This window comes from Atractosteus spatula, chromosome 2 (genome assembly GCF_055471065.1).
Source record: "Atractosteus spatula isolate fAtrSpa1 chromosome 2, fAtrSpa1.hap1, whole genome shotgun sequence".
Classification (NCBI taxonomy): Eukaryota; Metazoa; Chordata; class Actinopteri; order Semionotiformes; family Lepisosteidae; genus Atractosteus; species Atractosteus spatula.
The window spans coordinates 37,990,661-38,009,887 of record NC_142707.1 but is presented as its reverse complement, the minus strand read 5'-3'; the positions used below and the strand labels follow the sequence as shown (position 1 = coordinate 38,009,887).

General features: G+C 36.1%; 1 protein-coding gene across 1 annotated transcript in view; it reads left to right on the top strand.

Annotated features, from left to right (window-relative positions):
- plcb1 (phospholipase C beta 1) overlaps positions 1-19,227 on the top strand; it is a 366,687-nt gene that overhangs the window by 72,561 nt on the left and 274,899 nt on the right. Inside the window, exon 3 of the mRNA XM_088933143.1 lies at positions 5,653-5,721. Within this exon, the coding sequence (XP_088789269.1) occupies positions 5,653-5,721 (69 nt within the window). The remainder of the gene's footprint in view (positions 1-5,652; positions 5,722-19,227) is intronic.

Sequence of the window (19,227 nt, the reverse complement as noted above, 5' to 3'; positions counted from 1 at the left end):
ATTTCATTTATGGATTTTTCAAAACCTTTGTTGGTGAAAGAGAATAATTGCTTTTTTATCAATAACATAATTCTGTATGAGGATGACGGATTAGTTCTAAAAGGTCAAAATAGATTATTATCATCTTTCAAATGAATAAATGAGTTATTTCAGTGAACTCCCATTCTATTTGTATAATGTGCACATTTATATGTGCGGCTTCTATCATGGCTTTGAGATGCCTATCTATATTTTTTTTTATCCATGTGTAGTTCAAAACATATTCTAATATACCAGGAACTGTACAAGAACAGTGTCATAAGGGCAAAGTTCAATATTAAAAAAATCTAGTTTCCTGTGGTAATTAATATCACATAATAATGTGACATTAAAGGTACCCTAAGAATCTATTGTGGGATCATGTGGAAGGAGAGTCCTGTCTGGCTACACTCCGCGACAGGCCAGACAGGAGCCATGTGAGTGTGGAGGTACAGCCTGCAAGCTTAGGAGGCCACACCTGGCATCTCGTTAGTCCCCATTTGGGACCCAGACTGCCTCAAGCAGGTGAGAGTGAGTGTTGAACTGGCAAAGGCAGAGGTAGTCTTAGGGAACTGTATTATTTCCCTAAAGTGGGAAGAATGTGGGCAAAAGGAAACTGCCACACCCATCTGTCTGCTGCCTCCTGTCAAATGACCAAACAGCAGACAACAAAGCTAGAGCTCAAGTGCATGAATGAAGCTGGGAACATGGAGCCCTTAGACATTGGCTTTTCAGGCCAGTGTTCATTAAGAAGTATGAATTATTAATTTCTTCATGAACTATTGGGACCTTAAAGAGGTGACCAGGAAAGATCAATTGGCATGAATAGTGCAACATATCTTCATTCTGGTTGGCCAAGTGCAAGACACCATTCATCAATTAATAAAGAACTCCAGCTCTCTCTGCCATCACCTCTGATGCTCTCTGGCTTACAAAAGTCAGTAATTTATTCTGCCAGCCAACAGCTTGTTATTCCTGAATGACCTCTAATTTTCTTTAATAAACATTTCTCTATAATAAACTTTGACCTAACCTGAGGTAATTTGACTCAACTCAATATACTCAAATACTAAACAATAAGCAACTCTAATTTTTATGAAATTGCATAACTTGGGATCCCAAGGAATAATACTATTTAAACAAATCTTTTATTTGCTCAAAATTTCAAATACAAATTGTAATTAGTTACTGGTGTAAAGTTTAATCTGCCAGTTTTTTTTCACTGTGCATCAGTATAAAGTGTAAACTAAATATTGTAGGTGGATCGCAGCAGATGGATAATTACTCAGCTGTTGTTTTATTATTGTTATTAATCTTAACGATATTGCTCTTAATTCTCTCACCCTCTCTTTTCTTGGTTCTGCTTTTCTGTGTTGTTTTTCTGCTTCATATCTTCCCTGTCTATATGCTGTGATCCCTTCCTATGGAGGCTGACCACCCTAGGAATGAGCAGTCACTGTTTATTCATTATTAGGGCCACCTCAATGATTTACCAAGGAGTTAATTAACTCCTTATACAGTAAATCATTAGGAACCCATCTTGACCATTTATGTTTTACTTAGTCTCTTAGTCCACATACAGCTAAGCTAAAACTACAAAACTATACTCTTTGTTCTAAGCTTTTTGAATAGTTCATATCTTGCTGGGAAATGCAAATGCTACTAAGCTTTGCTTAAAGCATGGTAAACATCAGACATGTTCTTCTAAAACTGTGCTCCAATTCATATGCTAGATAGGCTTAAAATATACGCAAGTTATTAATTGAAGTTTGGGAGGGATAACAATAACAACATTTCACTTATATGCTGCTCTACCTAATCACCATCATTATGGAATTTACTGTAGCTGTATGTATCGAACACAAACTTCTTCCTTTGCATTTGAATCAAGCGTCAATCCTCCATCCCATCTCCACCTTGCAGCTACCCCCTGGTTAACTCCTCTCCAAATGGGTATCCTATAGCCAGGAGGCTACCCATTAACCACGTAGGTTAAGCCAAACTTATCTCACCAAGTATTCCAGACATTCCCGATGCATTTAGTTCTTGGTTGTTGTCTTTAGGCAGTACAAAATTGATTGTGGTATGGTCAAACTTCTGAATTTCATGTGCTGACTAAAACTGCTCTAGATCAGCATATATTGTAACTCTCATCCTCTGTAGAATGCACAGGTATTCATAATTCTACTGATCACGTACAAGTCACTGAATAGTCTAGTGTGAGAACGTCTTTAGGAATAGGATGGAGATAGGAAGAATAAGAATGAGTACAGTCCTTCTTTTAATCGAAGAGCTGCTGGTTTTCTTATTTTACAGAAGACTAGACTTCACACCTTGAGCAGTAAATCCGTCTTGCATGCAACACCATTTCCGTGGAACTGTTCATATCCTTTAGAGAGACTGTGATTTTTCACATTTTCAAATATCAACTACTTATCTTTGCAGTGAAGCTTTTAATCTACATATAATGTATTATTTACTTTTGGTGTCAAGTCAATTCGCTGTGCTTTTTTTGTTTTTTTCTTCTGGTGTTCAGCGCTTTAAGTTGAAAGAAATAATTCGATACATACATTTCATTATTATATAGAACTCTGTTAATAACTCTATATTCACCTCACCATTATTATTTCTGATGCTCTTATGCAACCTAACCTAATTTGAACAAGTTTGTTCAACAGAGTATTTTTTATTATTATTATTAAGTATTCAGAGTAAAGTGTTCAAGCATACAAGATTAGTATCCATCAGCTTCCAGGTAGCTCTAACCACTATTCTGTATTTTTTTAAATTCAGGCTAACACTGTTGTTGAAAACAACTTAATATTACATATTTTATGTTTTTATGGATGTGCAAACAGCCTTTCTTGAGCAATCTGGGTAGAATACCTTTGACATTTAAACTCGTGACCCTATAGTTAAGAGTCCACAACCTCTATTCACTACTCCACACTATCTCTGCTGATGTGATAGTTGAATATGTGCCGCCTTTATTGTTTCATAAAAGACAACATGATACAGTTATAGATTGTTCTGTTTCCTGTTTCATAACATTTTTGTGATGATGCCAAAGACCCAGAAATGTTAGTAATAAAATGTGATATATACAGAGCACTTCCTGTTTGAGTTGTCCAATTACTGCATGGTGCAACGTCTTTTCTCATTCAGACATACAGTAATAGGGAAGCTAATTGTTCTGGTGATCTTGATTCTTAGCTTTCTGAAGGCACACAGATACAGCCCATAGCTTACAACAATATTGCTACTGCAAATACTATACTGTAATTAATTGGTGTATATTTGGTTACAGCAGTGAGTTTAGCAGATGGATTTATAGTTTATTTTTCTGAATTTGGTCTGTCTGGAGAACTTAACACTATTGTGTCTTGTATTGCTGATGTGACTTGGAGGATCAGTAATACAACATAAATTAGATCGATTTGGAAGGGCTAAATACTAGGAATAATATAGCAATGCAGTAACTGATGTACAGTTTACGATTGCCCCTTAGCCCCCTGGTCAATACGCTCTGCTCTGCTAGATACAGCATATACTGAGCATAATATGAAATAAGTGGTATGGAACTATGTTGTTAAATTCAATACCCTGGTTTCTTTCAGGAAATCACAAAGCTACTAACCACCAAACATGCTAGGTGGGACAAATTCTTTCCATTCATAGGTTCTCATGTTTGTATTCATTCTAAATATTTCAGTCTATTTGTGCGTGAATGTTTTTAGAAAAAAAGGATTTTAGATAAATTATTAAATGTTTTGGTAACAATGATTGCTTGATCATTCATTCAAAATTTGAACATAACCAAAACTTGGATCTAAAAATTAGACCTTGGCAGCTGAATGCCAACTCACTCATGCTGTGGTTGCTACCCTTTGTCTTATCCAATTAAGGCAGGAAAATGCTTGCATTTAATGTGGATGAGATCACTAAGCATCAGCTGTAGTAAAGTCCATTCCAATCCAATTTTTATGTGTGCATATAAGTCTCATTCTACAGGCTTGATAAAATATGTACTATTCTTGCTGATGGTTGTGTGCTGGGACCTGCGGGGATTATAGTGGAATGTTGCAATACATTACCACTGTCTGAGAATCCAAAACTTGTATTTAATGGAGAAAAATTCCATTATTACAAAAGGCTGGAGGGCATGGCAGCATCTGTGTTGCCAAAAGGTCATGAATACTATCTATTCCAGAAAATTGCCTAAATCCTCAAGTGCACAGTAAAAAGAACATGTGTATTCCCCAGTTCCTGTTATAAGACTATTAGTTATGTAGCAGTGCTTGTTTTCAACATTAGATCTATGCAAAATTAGTATTATTATTGGCAGTTAACAGTGTTCAATTTCAAGAAATAAGAATGGTGACTGAAACAGAATTTCTTAGTCTTAGCTGTATTTAATGTAACAGTTTAAAAATGATACTGTATTCATTGTATATTTTTCCTGTATTTCCTATCTTGAGCTAGAAGATATGAGAATGAACTGTAGTTGGTTAACTGTGTTATGCTTCTTCAATCACGTACAGTGAAATGTAACAAATTACACTGATGTATCTTTTTATATCAGTTACTTTAGTCTAATGTACATTCCTTATTTCTTTGAGCTTCTGTAAGTATTTATATACAGTAGCTAGATGTGTTCTCTGTTCCACTTTTGTGTCTGTCAATAATAAATTCTTAAGGGGACTTATGTTCTACCTTTTTATCTTCAAAGGCTAGTCATTTCAATGTGTGGTATTTAAACCTTGAAGCATCTTAAACACTCAAAAAGTCTCTTTTGAGCATTTTGTGGTGTCCTACTTTCAGAGATGAAATAGCAACCTTCTTAATGTGTGTTAAAATTTAAGTGAGAAGCCTTTCCACCTATTTAAGGCTAAAAATAGGATGCACATTTTTACACGAAGAGTCTTGGGTGTCTGGAACAAAGTGTAGAGCTAGTTGTTGAATCACATTCCCAGGGATATTGCAAGAATTATTTGGTTATATTTCTTGGAACAAAAAGCTGCTAAAAATAAAATGAGCTAAAGGTGCCAAAAAGCCACCTGTCTAATATAAATTTGGACTTAAAGTTGTCTGTTTTGAAGTATAATAATATAATACTAAATGCTGCTTTTATAACCAATATCCTATGCCCTAATTTAGAGTGAAGTATGCAATGCTGCCTGCATTTTACAAATCATTAAATTTTCAGTACTGTCATTTTGAGCAGATTGCCTAGAAGTGTTTGGGTAGTTTATTCTAAAATAATATTTGCCAGAAGATGTCTTGTACTCTGTGGTGAAAATAACCAGATTTTCAGTGACACTCTGGAACCTAAAATAGGTTATGGGAAGAATTAAACGTGAGTCAAATGGGTTCTGGACAAAGTGATTAGTGTCACCTGCTGGCTGCATTCCAATTGCAAATAAAGCAGGGAAAACAGTCCTATAAGCGAGACATGAACACGCCTTCTTTCATAATGATAATTTTTCTTATTAATAGACCAAATAAGTTCGGTAATATAAATGAGCATCATGTTCTTACCTTAATATAACCAACAGTATAGCACAAACAATTTAATTAATTTAGATTTAAATCATGCTTTTCCAGTAATTTTATACTGTAATTTTATAATTGCAGGAAACTGACCTTTTGGATGTCACCAATATCAAGGATGCAAGAAACGGGAAGTGCTCAAAAACACCAAAGGTAGGTTATCTTATTCTCAGTGAAAAGAATCTAGTAGGTCACAAGACAGGAATGTCTCTTCTCTTCTTTGTATTCTTTGCTATTGGATGTCTTGGTGTAGATTTTTCTCACAAATCCACGAACATTAAAAGTAAATCCAGAAATGCATAATCAAATTATTAAAATAAATCTGATATCTAAGTGAAGTGCTCAAATATTTGATGTATTAATACGAAAATACAGTGTTTATGTAAGCAATTTTAACGTATCATAGTTTTTTAATCAGATATTTTATTTGGAAGTTTACAAGATGTAACCACATCTTTTGTGATGATGACTTTTTGTACAATGTAAATAAAGAATCATTGTGTTTTTTTATAACTGCATTTTTAATAATTAATTTTTATAGACTTAAATTGTTTAATATGTAGTAGTTTATTGTACACTGATTTGTCTGCTTTGATTGGAGAAACACCTAAAGACACTTATGAATGGCCAAGGGGCATTTGGCATGACTTTTGTAACTCAGCATAAAACCCAGCATCTATTTGGGCCAGACTTGTTGGAAATGTGAAAATGTTGCAAAGGTGTAGTATAGGGAGCATTTTATGCAACAAAGTCAGATACCAGTTAGTTAAATCAGGACTTTGGGTGTGAAGGAAGAAATGATTAAATGATTAAAAAAGAGGAAGATCCAGTTAAAGAAAATGAATACAGTAGGTTCTCGACTTGTACGAATGAAATATTTGTGAATTTACTTATCTGTGATTCGGTCTGGCAGACAGGATTTTGGATGGAGGAAGAGCGGAACGGGATGAAACCCAGCTGATGGTTGTTAAGTGTGACACGCAAAACAGACTAGGATCATAAAACAAAGCTAGCTTGTGAGTGACCCTCTCTCTGTCCCGTGCCCAGGTATCCACAGACCAGCATCCGCATCTCAATGCCTACTGTTTTTGAATTGTAACAAATGTTCCCGGTTCTGTGCTGGGAGTGTGGGGAATGACAAGGTGGAGATTACTTCATACTGCCTCATTGATGTATTGTCCTTTGCATTATAGAGGCAGGATTAATGCAGTCTATTTTAGCTTATTTCTATAAGTTTGTGATTACTGTTGCTTGTTTCAGTTGATCAATGTTATTTTAATTAACTTAAATCCAATGCTTTAGTACTGTAATTATCACATAAAGAAGGGTTGTACCCATACATACTGTAGTACATCATGCTTCAGTATAGGGGTGGACTTGGTTATATGCAAACCATTTCCAATGGTTCTCGGCCTCAAATTTAGACAATGAAAGAGAAATGGTTAATGATTTAAATTAATAATCTGTGCAGGCGTTTACCAAAAAAACAAAGAGATACCTCTGTCACTCCTGGGATGGCAGCGGATCGCAGTACTCTGTTGGCCTGGGACATGGTAACGTTCCCCTGAGTGATCGCATTTGTCCAGGGTTCTCAGAACATGCTCAGGCCATTTGTCGGTGGTCCCCTCACTCTATCAATAATCAAATCAATCTGCCAATCAATCATCCAATTGACATTTCTTTATAATTCCCAAACTGCCACTGGGATGCTGCTCTGAGAATTAAGATACTTACGGAAGTACTTAGTTCAGTTCAGAAGTTAGTTCTAGCCAGAAGTGTCACGGATGTCGGAAGAGACGAAGCGTGGAGAGGCAGGAGAGCGGGAAAAGACCCATATGCGTAGCGGCGGAACGGGGGATTAGCCCGGGCTCAGCAGTCCAGGAGTCAAATAGAAACCAATGCCCTCAGGCAGTGGACATTGGGTTGACCTGGATGCTAGGCGGGTATCAGGACATCTGAACGTCAATGCTGAGCGAAGGTGAATGAGAGACCCGGAAATATATAGCCCCAGAGAGAGAGACACCGGAAGGACAGCAAAGCACAGGAAACTAGGGACAGGACAGAGTAGGAGCGCCCTCTGGCTGCAGAGGGCGTGACAAGAAGTCTGAGATCTGAAGCTCATTACCTGCAATCAGACATACTTGCCCCTGGTTATTCCAAGAACACTGGGGCCCAGAACAACACCACTCCACTGGTGTCTTGTCACACATCCAAATATCCTTCTGCTGTGATTGCCTTCCACACAGCCTGGAAGAAGGAAGATGAAGCAGAGTTGTGCTAAATGGGGACCTCCAAATCCCCACCCACCATAACTCTGCTTCATCTCCGTTCACCCTAAGCTGTTTCTTGTGAGTCCTGAGCACCTCATACCTCAGCTTTCTCCATGAGCCACTGAAGATTGCAGAGACCCTGCAATCGGATTCCTGCAGTACAGTAGTCGTGGCTATGAGTTTCAACTAGCTGCGGTATAACAACCTCCTGCTGGGGCTTCCTAATTTATGAGTCTGGTACAGTGAATGAGTCAAATTGTCAGATGAAAAACAGGAAAGTTGAAACACCAAAGCAAAAAGTGTAAAAATGGAAAGTTCAAAAATGATTCAGACATTATTCAAGACTCTTCAAAAAATGTTCTGGATGATCACATTAAAAGGAGTCAAGTGTTAAATGCAGGTAGTGGAAACATAAACTACTGTATAATATTTTACATCATCAATATTTAGATTTTGCAGATGTTGTGGGGTAGAAATAAAAAATGCAAAAATGTTGCAATATATAATCAAAGTTCTGAATGTTTATCAAGGAATCTTATGATAAAATAGTATTATGTACCAATAAGACCTCATTTAGAATACTGGGTACAATTATTTTCTTTTATAATATTACGGAACCAATATTGCTTTACTGAAATCAGTTTGTGACCAGATACTTCTCTGGTCTTAATGCAGTGTCCTACACTGACAGGCTAAAGAACTGATTTTTTAGTCTTGGAACAGAGATGTCTACAAGCTTATTGAAAGGCTCAAAACCCTCAAAGATCAAGTCAACCCAATGGACATATTCAGAAGTGAATCACGAAGAAGAGGGCTCAAGTGGAAACTATGGGGAAGTGCAATTATACTTCAGAATGTGAGCTACTTTATTAACCAAAGACTAGTTGCAATCTGAAAAGAGCTACCCTGCCGTGTTGGCTTGGCTCGGCCAACCTTGGCTTTTTCAAGGGCAGAATCAGAATCATTCAGGATTCTTTTATAAACAAGTCTTTTGAAACATTCCACTTAACAAAGGGTTTACAATTGTCTTAATAAAAGACAATTTTATTAAGACAATAAAAGGTCCGTTCAGGGTTTTTGAAAACCTTAATTGACAAAGTAGACCAGTTCATGATATGTTAACAGAAAGTAAATTTGAATAATATTGTATGTCCTTGAGAACATTTACTAGCAGTATGCTACAGTAGATTCTACATCTTTCAATGTGACACATTTAAAGTTATAAAAGGTTTAAAAAAGCAAAGTATTATTAAGAAGAATTATTATTATAGAATTATAATAATAATATAATATAACGCAATTGTAGAAACTGTCAAGTATATATTAATATTTTACTTTTTTTACATGTGGCAGTCATTTGACCTTTAAGAAGAAAGTAATGAACAACCTTAACTAAGGCTGACATTAGATCAAGTAATTAAGTGTTAGACTTGGGCAAAGTGAGTCCAAAGTCATCAGTAAATTATTGACAATTAAAGCTACTCTCTGTGTTATGTTTAGGAAGGAAAAACGATTTAAAGGGAACAGGTGGAATACTGGAGAATCGATGGTGATGTCTACCATGTGTTCTAAAAAATTGCTAGAAAGACAAGAAAGAATTTTCTTCCACTAAGGTTAATACTATGCTGGTCTAAGTGGATTTCTAATGCAATAGTAATAACCTGCATAAAAAAACAAGGTACTTTCATAGAGTTAATACATTTTTTTTATTTTGGACAACAAGGTGTTAATAGCTGAAAACCATAATATAACAATAGTGTAGGCAGAAGGCACAGGCACAGGCACAGAAGTCAAAGGCACAGGTAACAGGCCTAATTTTTAACACAATTTTAACCAAATCAGATGTAGTTACAGTATATATACAAATTCGCAAAGTGACATGTCGGTTGAAAAAGTGCATTTCCATTCTATGTATATGTACTATATGTACAGGTTTGTATGGATAATAATACATGTACAGTATAATTGCAGTATAATATATATATATATAATGATAATAGCATGAAGGGAGGCTATGGTGCTGAAGATGCATTTTAATCCCTGCACACAGTATTTTGAATAGGACACAGCATATTATAGCCTCTCTCTTCTAGATTTAGTGTTATTGATTGTACAGCTAAGTGTATTCCATACAATAATTCAAATAGCCTAAAAATCCAAATATTTAATGGTGTACTGCCTAGTGTTACATTAGTAGTAATCAAGTAATTTTGACTGGAGATTACTCTATATTTTTGCTGTTCTTTTACACAATATTCAGATTGTCCCTAGAGATTATGTTTTCTCCCTAGAGGATAATTTTAAATATGTTTCAAACAAGAAGGCCATTTGTAACCAACCTGAACACGGCTTATGTAAGGAGAAAGGATTTTTGTTTGGTGTGAAATGACAGGTGAAGCTAATCTGGCTGTCAGAGCCCTTTTTTTGTAATCCTTTTGGTACATAATTGGCAACAGTAGGCAGATAAAATCAAATGGGTAATTAGAACATACTTTTTCTCAAGTGGTTTCCTTTGAGACCTTTTACTTAATTGATGCTGAAGTGATTCTTAGGTTAAAGAATTCTCTACATTCTCTATATTAGTAAAAATGAATTATTTTTAGAGAGACTATCCTATGGAAACTCAGATTAACCATCTGCACTATAAGACAGGAGTGTTTCCACATAAATGTTAGCGATAAGACATTTTTTTTTAAACCTCGGTTTGTTTGTGACTGAGCCCGGAGGCAAGCTGAGCTAAGGATGCCATCGTCAGCACGGCAAAGAACAGATTGTATTAAAAGCAAAAAAAAATACAGATGAAAAATTCCATCAAACCATTCATTCATTAGTATTATTAGTGCTGAAAAATGAAAAACGACAGAATCATTATTGTAGGAAAATTTAGATTCCTCTGTGGGGACACACATGCAACAAAATGAAAATGAAAAAAATAGGCCTGACACATTGCATTGAGCTTTTAGATTAAAACAAAACCCGAGGTCATTTTACCCATTGATTTCATCATTAACTTTCAAGTTTTATATGATTTTGCATGAGTATTCTTCATCCCAATTCTTTGTTCATTATGCACTGTGTTTTGTTGTATTTTATCTTCTAGCTTGCATATGTTTATTGCTCAGGGTTCATATACATACCAACATCTTTAACATTTGCTGGTAAAGTTTGTTTCCATTTCATTCATTAATACAATATTTTCAATTAAAACCCAAGTTCACTTTTTTCAGTAAGAAAGTAAAAAAAATGTAAGACAGTACTGGAGTACCACATTTTTAACTTTCTAAAACATTAAAAAAAATGTTAGTTTCATTTCAATTGTTTGTTTTTCAGTGGTGTTTTGACTTATTTGACATTATGACGTTTTTAATAAACAGGAATCTTTTCTTCACAGTAACCCCTATTATGGTACAAGAATCTGTGAAGCAGGATGGTATTCCCCTATATATAGCACACCTTAGGGTTGGTAAAATGGTATCGCTCCTAATGAAGAAATTAAGTTGGAAACTTGATTCTGGCAGATCACTGCTGATAAAAGTGTTGACCAGAGAAATGGAGCTCAGTGAATTCACTAGACTATGGAGCGTCTGGTTGAGAGAAGTGCTTGCAAAGAAAGTTAAGTAAGTTTCCATTTACAAAAGAGACTGATTTAATCAGTTTCATTTATTCTTGGCACTTAGCCGCAGAAGCTTCCATGCTCAGACAGTTGGTCTCTTATCAAATGCGCTGTAAAGTATGCAACAGATGCTCAAGGGTACTTACGGCTGATTAAAAAAGTTATGAGTAACTTAACATAATACTGTATACTGTACCAAAAATTAAATTTACCAGCATTCCATAAGACTTGAAGGAAAAGCATTTTTACACACTTAAGCTCTTGATTTGGTTGTCTTTGTGAATCTATTCTCAAATTAAATGATTTGTCCTCAGCTGTACATGTAAAAATGTATGTGTATACATCTGCATATAAATAAGTAAATTTTTGTTCATACCACCTAAATCTTTCTTATAGGTGGCATTTGTCTTCTTCTTTTAGAATTTGGTAGGATACACCATGCTATTAACAGGTATATAGATATAACTGTTAAATCTGTGGTGATGATCGATCCTCGTGGCAACTTTTGAACTTCATAAGTTCAGTAGTTTTACTGAATGACATTGCAGATTGCCAAGAAGCATACTGTTAAATTATAGTCTGTACCAATAATTGCATGTAATTAATGTCCAAAAGAACTCACCCAAAACAAAATGGAGTTTTTATACAAATGATTGTGAGAAAGCCAAAACTCTAATCTCACCCAGAAAAAAATGTACATAAATATTATGTCTTTATCTTATATGTATCTATTTGTGAATCTTCTTTTGTTCACCTCCCTCCAACACATCTTCACCTTTGCAGCAGCTCTGAGGTTTATTGTTTAGTGTGAGGTGGTAGTGTGGCGGGGGAGTTGAAGGCCTTGACCCTATTGCCAGGTTTGTTTCCTTCACCAATGGCAAGTTCAGCCAATAAAGCAAAACAGTTGGAGTCACTCTTCTACTCCATCATAGTCATGAGATGAAATGCTGAAAAGGTAACTATCTCTGCATTTAACTAAGGACTATTTATATGACTAGATACTGGTTATCCTAGTAAGTAAATCTAGCCATGGTTCATCCACATTAAATTAAAAAAATCAGAATCATAATATCAAATTATTCATAAGAGTCTTTCTCCGATATCTTTCTCATAAATTATCTTATATTATTAGTGAATTAATACATAATCACATTAATTAGCGTCATATTTTTCATCACATCATGCAATAAGAAACAGAATGCAAAAGTATAATTTTAAAAAATGCAAGGTACTAATTTAATAATAATACTGTGAAATAAATTATGCTCATAGTACCATACTTTATTTAAGTCAAACGTTGTACAGCAGACTCTGAATTATTCTCATTTCCCTGCTTTAGCTAGTTTTGAGCCTTAAGATCTAAAGTAAGTTTTATCTGTTTTGATTCACATTTTTTTACACTGCTAGCTACCAAAATTTCTTATGCTGCTTTGGTGAGCTCATTTTGTAAAAGAGCAAAATCTGCAACATTAAATCTGTAGTTTCTGTGTTCCGTTCTGACTTTAAATTAGACCCACAAGTCAAGAATGACAGCTGCATATTTTAAATCATACTGGCTACTTATATAATAGAGGAGTTATTTTCTAATAACTCTTGGCACTGCAAGCCATTTGCACAGAGGGGCACACATAATATTTTATTGTTTATGGCTCTTCAGCCTATACTGTTGGAACTCTGAAAAATCAACTGTCCCTGTTACCCTGTCTTTAATGCCTCACTAAACTATTTTGTAGTTATTTGACATTGTACAGTATATGTGCGTTGCCACCATATAAAAAAGGAAAAATGAATTCCTCCGAACTTTAATAACCCCTCTGATCAGTAAATCTAATGGATAGTCAGACAAATAGCACCCACTTTACTGGAGCCTCTGAATATTAGTACATGTGAAGTATGTATATTATATAAATTTCACTTTGTTTATTTACTCTAGCAATAAAACATTTGCTTTATATATGAAAAGACTTGGAAATGTCAAGGTTTCTAATTGGTTATGTAGCATTATTGTAGGTTTTGTCACCTGACTCATTTGGTTCTTGAAAGACTTGAATACATCAACATGTGGAGACCAGAACTTTAATGCCCTTAACTATTTAGATTTAGTGTGGGGCCCAAACAAAGTAATGAACATGCTAAGGTATTAATTAGGTGTGCACTACTCCATGTCATGCTGAGTCTTTGGCATGAACACTCCTACACCCTCTTTTTAAGACCCCTGTGGGGGGAGAAGGGATGGTATACTGGTTCTACCAGAGAACAACTGGTTCTGCCAGTGGTTAATCTCATCTCCCATTTAGAACAAACATAGAGCAACTTCCAGTTCCAGGGAGAAGCACAGGGTGTCGCCCTGCCAAATGTCAGGTGAGGGAGAATCGACTGCTACACTGCCCACTCCTGCAATCCCATTATTCTTGTCAGTCATCCTTACGTATTGAGTCAACTTGCTGCAACAGTTTACCAGTGAGGTGGTCACAGCCTCTGCATCTGGAGTCTGCACATCATTATATACAGGGTTGGGGTATTATTCCAGTAAGGCACTACGATTTTGTTCTGATACTGGACCCGATACTGTACATTACCTCTGACAGTCCCTCTCCAACACCAAGCATAGACCTTCCCAGAATGAAGTGAGCTTCAGACGTAGCCTCTTCCACCTGGGACAGAGTAGCCATGTCTGATTTGCCCAGCTTAAAAGGGCACTCTTAGGCCCTCAAATCATAGTATCTCTTTTGACCAACCCTAGCAATGGTCATGTATATCCTCACTTGTAGCTGCTACAGTACATAAAGGCCTTGGAGTAGCCTGTGGCCCTTCTATGAGTCCATCACATGAGTCCCAGACATCACATGAGTCCCACTGGATCACCACTGCTTTCATAACACTAATGCAAGTGCTCAGGTTCACTCTCTCTAGTGCACACTCCTGCTTCAGCCATCGCCACAATACTGCCAAGTTGTGAACAGTTTTCTGGTATTTACCCAGCCTGATGTGCACCTGCGTTTTTCGATTGGCCCTAGCATGGGCACTGTCCTTTTGGTTTTGCAGAACTCCTCATCCATCTGACCTGATATCCCTGCATTCTTTTTCCAAAGTGATGTTTGCCCACCCACCCTTCTTTAACATTTTTGAAGGGATATTTGGCTCTGATTGGCATCAACTGTCATATCAAAAACTTGGATTTGTTCATCAGATATGATCGAAACTTTCAGGATTTACACCCCACCGTGTAGTTTAGGTCATTATTGGACACTTCATAGCTGATCTGAAGTCCGATATAGTTGAAGACAAGCAGTGGCAGCCTTCATCTTCAGTTATATTCCCTGCTTTATTAAGTAGACCAAATTCAATGACTTTGTTAAACTACACTAATTTGATGGCTGCATCTCTTCTAAGTTAATTTCATATTTATTCCTCCTAGCAAGATTAATTAAAATGAGAATTTATTAATTTACTAGGAAGGGTTTCAAGAAGGTATGAATACTTATTCCTAAAATATTTCATGTTTTTTAGAAGTACCTGGACAAAAAGAGATTTGCAAAGAGATTGCTGTTGGAGGCTAAGACAAATGAATACTGTATTAATAAATGTTGCATGATTTTGGTTAGTCCCAACATGAAAAATGTGTTCCCTATCTCCTTTGTTGGAACACTTTCCTGTAGCTGCTATAAGTGTGTGCTCTTTAGTGTGTAAGCGAGTCTGAATTCATCACATTCATTAATTATATAAACCCTTCAGCATTCTAGATGAGAAATGCAGATAAAATAATTTGGAACGTGGCTGCTTCCCTGAAGTTCTGCAGATCTCACACTGTTTGAGGCATTTCTTATGCTGTAACTGGTCACAAAGAATACAGACTGATGAAGTAACCATTAGAAAACAGGGCGAATCGAGGTTTGTGGAAAAGTAATGCAAAACAGCTTTAGTATAATTTAATTATTAAATTGTACCATACTGTATTATTGTATATTCTGAAGTGGATAATTTAGATATTCAATGAAGATCCATCTATCCATGAATAACCACTTAGTTCAGTACAGTAGCAAAGTAAGGAAGTGTCTAGTCACCAGACAATATTTGGATACTACTCAATGCTACTCAGTTACAGGACACACATGCATGTTAACCTAGACAGCATGTCTTTGGACTTTGGAAGGAAGCCATAGCACAAAAAATTAATATGGCCACAGGGGGAACATCTCAAAACAAAAGGTACCCAGGCCAGAATGAAACCTGGAGTCCAAAGGCTGTGAGATAGAAGTCCTGCTCAGCACACCTTCATGCCATCATTCCCTGAAGATAACATTTACATTTCATAAATTAATTTTAAAAAACCAAAACACTAATCAGACACTAAATTTATCTAGTAATCTTTGTTTGACTTATATTGGATACAGTACACTTTCCTTTGTACTGAATTTGATGTTAGTAGTCTTCAGATTGGAGATAGTATTCCAGGGGTCCTATAATGGTTGTCAATTATTTGTTTTTAATTTGCCTCATAGCAATGGCTATAAAACTAACATTGTAAACCGCTGTACCTCACACATGAAGCCTGCATCCAGCTAAAGCCATGGTGAACCATGTCCCTCATTCTGGATACACAATTAACATGCATTCATAGGCAATTACAGAATGATGATTGTATTTTTGTGAGAGATTGTAAGATCACTTAAGTTAATTGCCCATTAACCAGAGCCCCTCATGCTCAGCCATGGACATTGTTCTGTGTTTAAAGCCTTTTTATTTAGTTTCTAAAATTAATTCTAAAATGATTCTCTGTCATAATAAATTGACTGGACCCTCTTGATATTGTACAGTCAATATTTTCTTGTAATTTTCCTGATTCACCCTAAATCAGGAAAAAAAAATTGTTGTTAGAAACATGCAGTCGCAATGGTATAGAAATAGTTCCTAATTAGTAAATTTGGCCGTTTTGAAAGCCAGTTAAAATTACATCTATTTGTACAGATTAAGATCAGTTTGGGTGATGTTGCTCAGGAATACAATAGTAGTACCTAACCTAAGACTTAAGTCCATAACCTTTTAGTTCAGAAGTCCAACCATGTTCCATACTGCTGCCCCAAACGTGCATTTTTCTCTTAATTCCTGTCTTGCTTTTAATTCACTCTGTGGGTGAAATACTGTAAGTGTTTTAGCAAATGTATTCTCTGCCAAGACAAAACGTTGAAAGAATTATAAACAGCTGGCTTATGTGAAATCCTCGTACTTTACCTTATCTTCTGTCCACAGGATGTGAAGGCCAGAAATCCTCACTCTATTGACTTTGGTTATTCATTTTTTTAAGTCATGTGAATATCTAGAACTGACAAATGGATGTAATTTAAAGCCAATGCATTCACTTTACACTGCATTTCTTCTTGAGATTAGGTCCTGTGTGTATCAGTTTCCTCAATTTGTCCGCTTTATGTAATGTTGTCATCCTCATATCTACTGATTAAACTAAAAGCAAAAACAAATAAAAAAAATACAAATGCACATCCACATCTTCTAGATCTAAGCATTTAGATTAGGATTTGTCCATTGTGACTGTATAGAAAATCACAATATTTTTTTTCATATTTTTTAAACATTTCTAAAATATACGCTGGAGTGTACTCTGTTTAAATGTAGGATTATTTTTTTTCTCCTATAAATACACAAAAGAAAATTTATACTTAATTGTATTTATTAGCATGAAAAAAGCTTTTATCATTGGCATCCAACCTATCAAATATACTTTAAACTAAAATATAGTTATTCTTTAAATAACTTATATTTACTATATTGAGTAGCACAATGAAATGAATTGAGAGAACCACTTCTGTAATCAGACAATTTAGCAAAGAATATGTTAATTGCCATCATTATCTAATGTGCAGAATAGATTGTTGCAACACATCCCGAGGCATACTAGTTATTTGCATTAAAATAAGCATCAATGCTATATTTGTGTATTAGGTGTATCAAACAATCACTGGCTGTGATTTTACATGCAGTGCTTTGTCAGTAAAATGTATTAGCATAGGATGAAGATGCTATTTAAAAAGTCTCTAATCAATTATAATTCCAAATACATGTAGGCATTATTGGGATTACATGTCAATAAAGGACAAAAGGAAATGGTAATGTAATTAGCTTTTCATCTTTCACCTACAGAGACCTGACATTAAGGTTCCTTAAAGCACATTTGGAATTGTATATTTTTTAATGTTGCAGTTTGGGAGGATATACACCGAAAAAAACTTGCCACTAATTCAATAGGATGTGATAAATAAGAATAACTAAAGGATTGTGTATGTTTGTGGGGGGGTTTCCAATTGGCTCAACCAGGACAGGAGTTTCTTTTAGAGTGCCATTGGGCTCTATATTCCAAACAGTGCTAGTTGCAACTGGACTGTGTCTATTCATTCCTTTATTTTGTTTATTTAAAGGAGTATTTATTTTTCAAAGGTGAGTAATTTCTTCCAAAAATATAATTTTGTTCAAACCTATAATTTTATAAATACTAAACTACTAGTACTACTAAACTCAGCTGATGGATCTGTTGATAGTTTTTGTCATAATATGGTGTGGATAATTCAGGAGGTGGAGTTGTAATCTGAGAGGTTTCTGTTTCTCAGCCACCACATCTATAGAAACTTTGGAATTTAACAAGCAGCAACTGTGATATAAAATCAGTTTTATAATTACTGATTTCATACTTACCTGCGAAGAAAAACAGACAGTCAATATGAGCGTGATTACACATGAAGTACAAGGTGGTGGAAGGGGTACTGTGTAGCTACTCACAACAAGTTGTATGCAGTGGACACAGGATTGTAGGGTCGACACCGATGCTGATATGTATTGAAGACAGCAATGTCTAGGCATGAGAAAGATGCACTAGAAGGTCTTAATCATGTGAATTATGTGAGTAGTGAAGCCCAGAGAGCAGAGTGAGGTGGAGGGGCCCTCACTTTACACTTTAAGTAAAGAGTGGTGGAAAGGTCTATGGGCCTCAGGTAAAACATGAGTCTGGTGCTCTATGTTGAGTTTTGTGCTAAAAGTGTGAGGTGTGACTTGTGAGTAAAGGAAGTTGTGGCTGAGCATTTGAGAGAGGTGTGACACCAGCTGCAATTGTAAAGCCTGGGGCTCAAGGTTATGATACTGGAGACTCAGAGCTTGTTGAGAGTGTGAGACCCAGCCTGGTGGCATAGAGAGGAGATGTCAGCGGCTGGAGATGAACCTGAAATCCAAAGGCTGAGATTCAGTGACTGAGTGAACCACTAGTCATTGTGAGTTAAAGCAGGAATCTGGAGGCTCAGTGAGAGCAAGTAGTGAGAGTAGGCTATAATTGAGAAAGGAAGCAGGAGGCTCTGTGTGTGGTGTTTAGGGAGTCCCCTAAAGGAAAAGAGAAATCGAGGTGCAGGAAGACTCCTTTAAAGTACAGGTAGCAGCCTCAGTCATTACAATGTCGGCCCACAAGTAAAGTAAAGAAGGCAGCAGAGTGGGTCCAGTCAAATGGGATTCACCAAGTGAGTCAAGGGTCTTCTACAGTTAATCCCAAAAGAGATTAGTATGAGTAGGAGAACCAGAAGCATGAATTTCAGTGAACTTGGGCAACCTGCAAGCGAAGGGCTCAACAATGTGATAGAACTTCGAGGTGATCTCGGAGGAGGCCAGAGAGGGAGTGAGGCATGTGACAGATAAGTGATGACACCAAGGGTGATGTGTCATGAGTATGAGTCTCTGATCTTGAGAGTCCACAAGCTAAGGGCTCAGAGGTCTTAAGAGTGA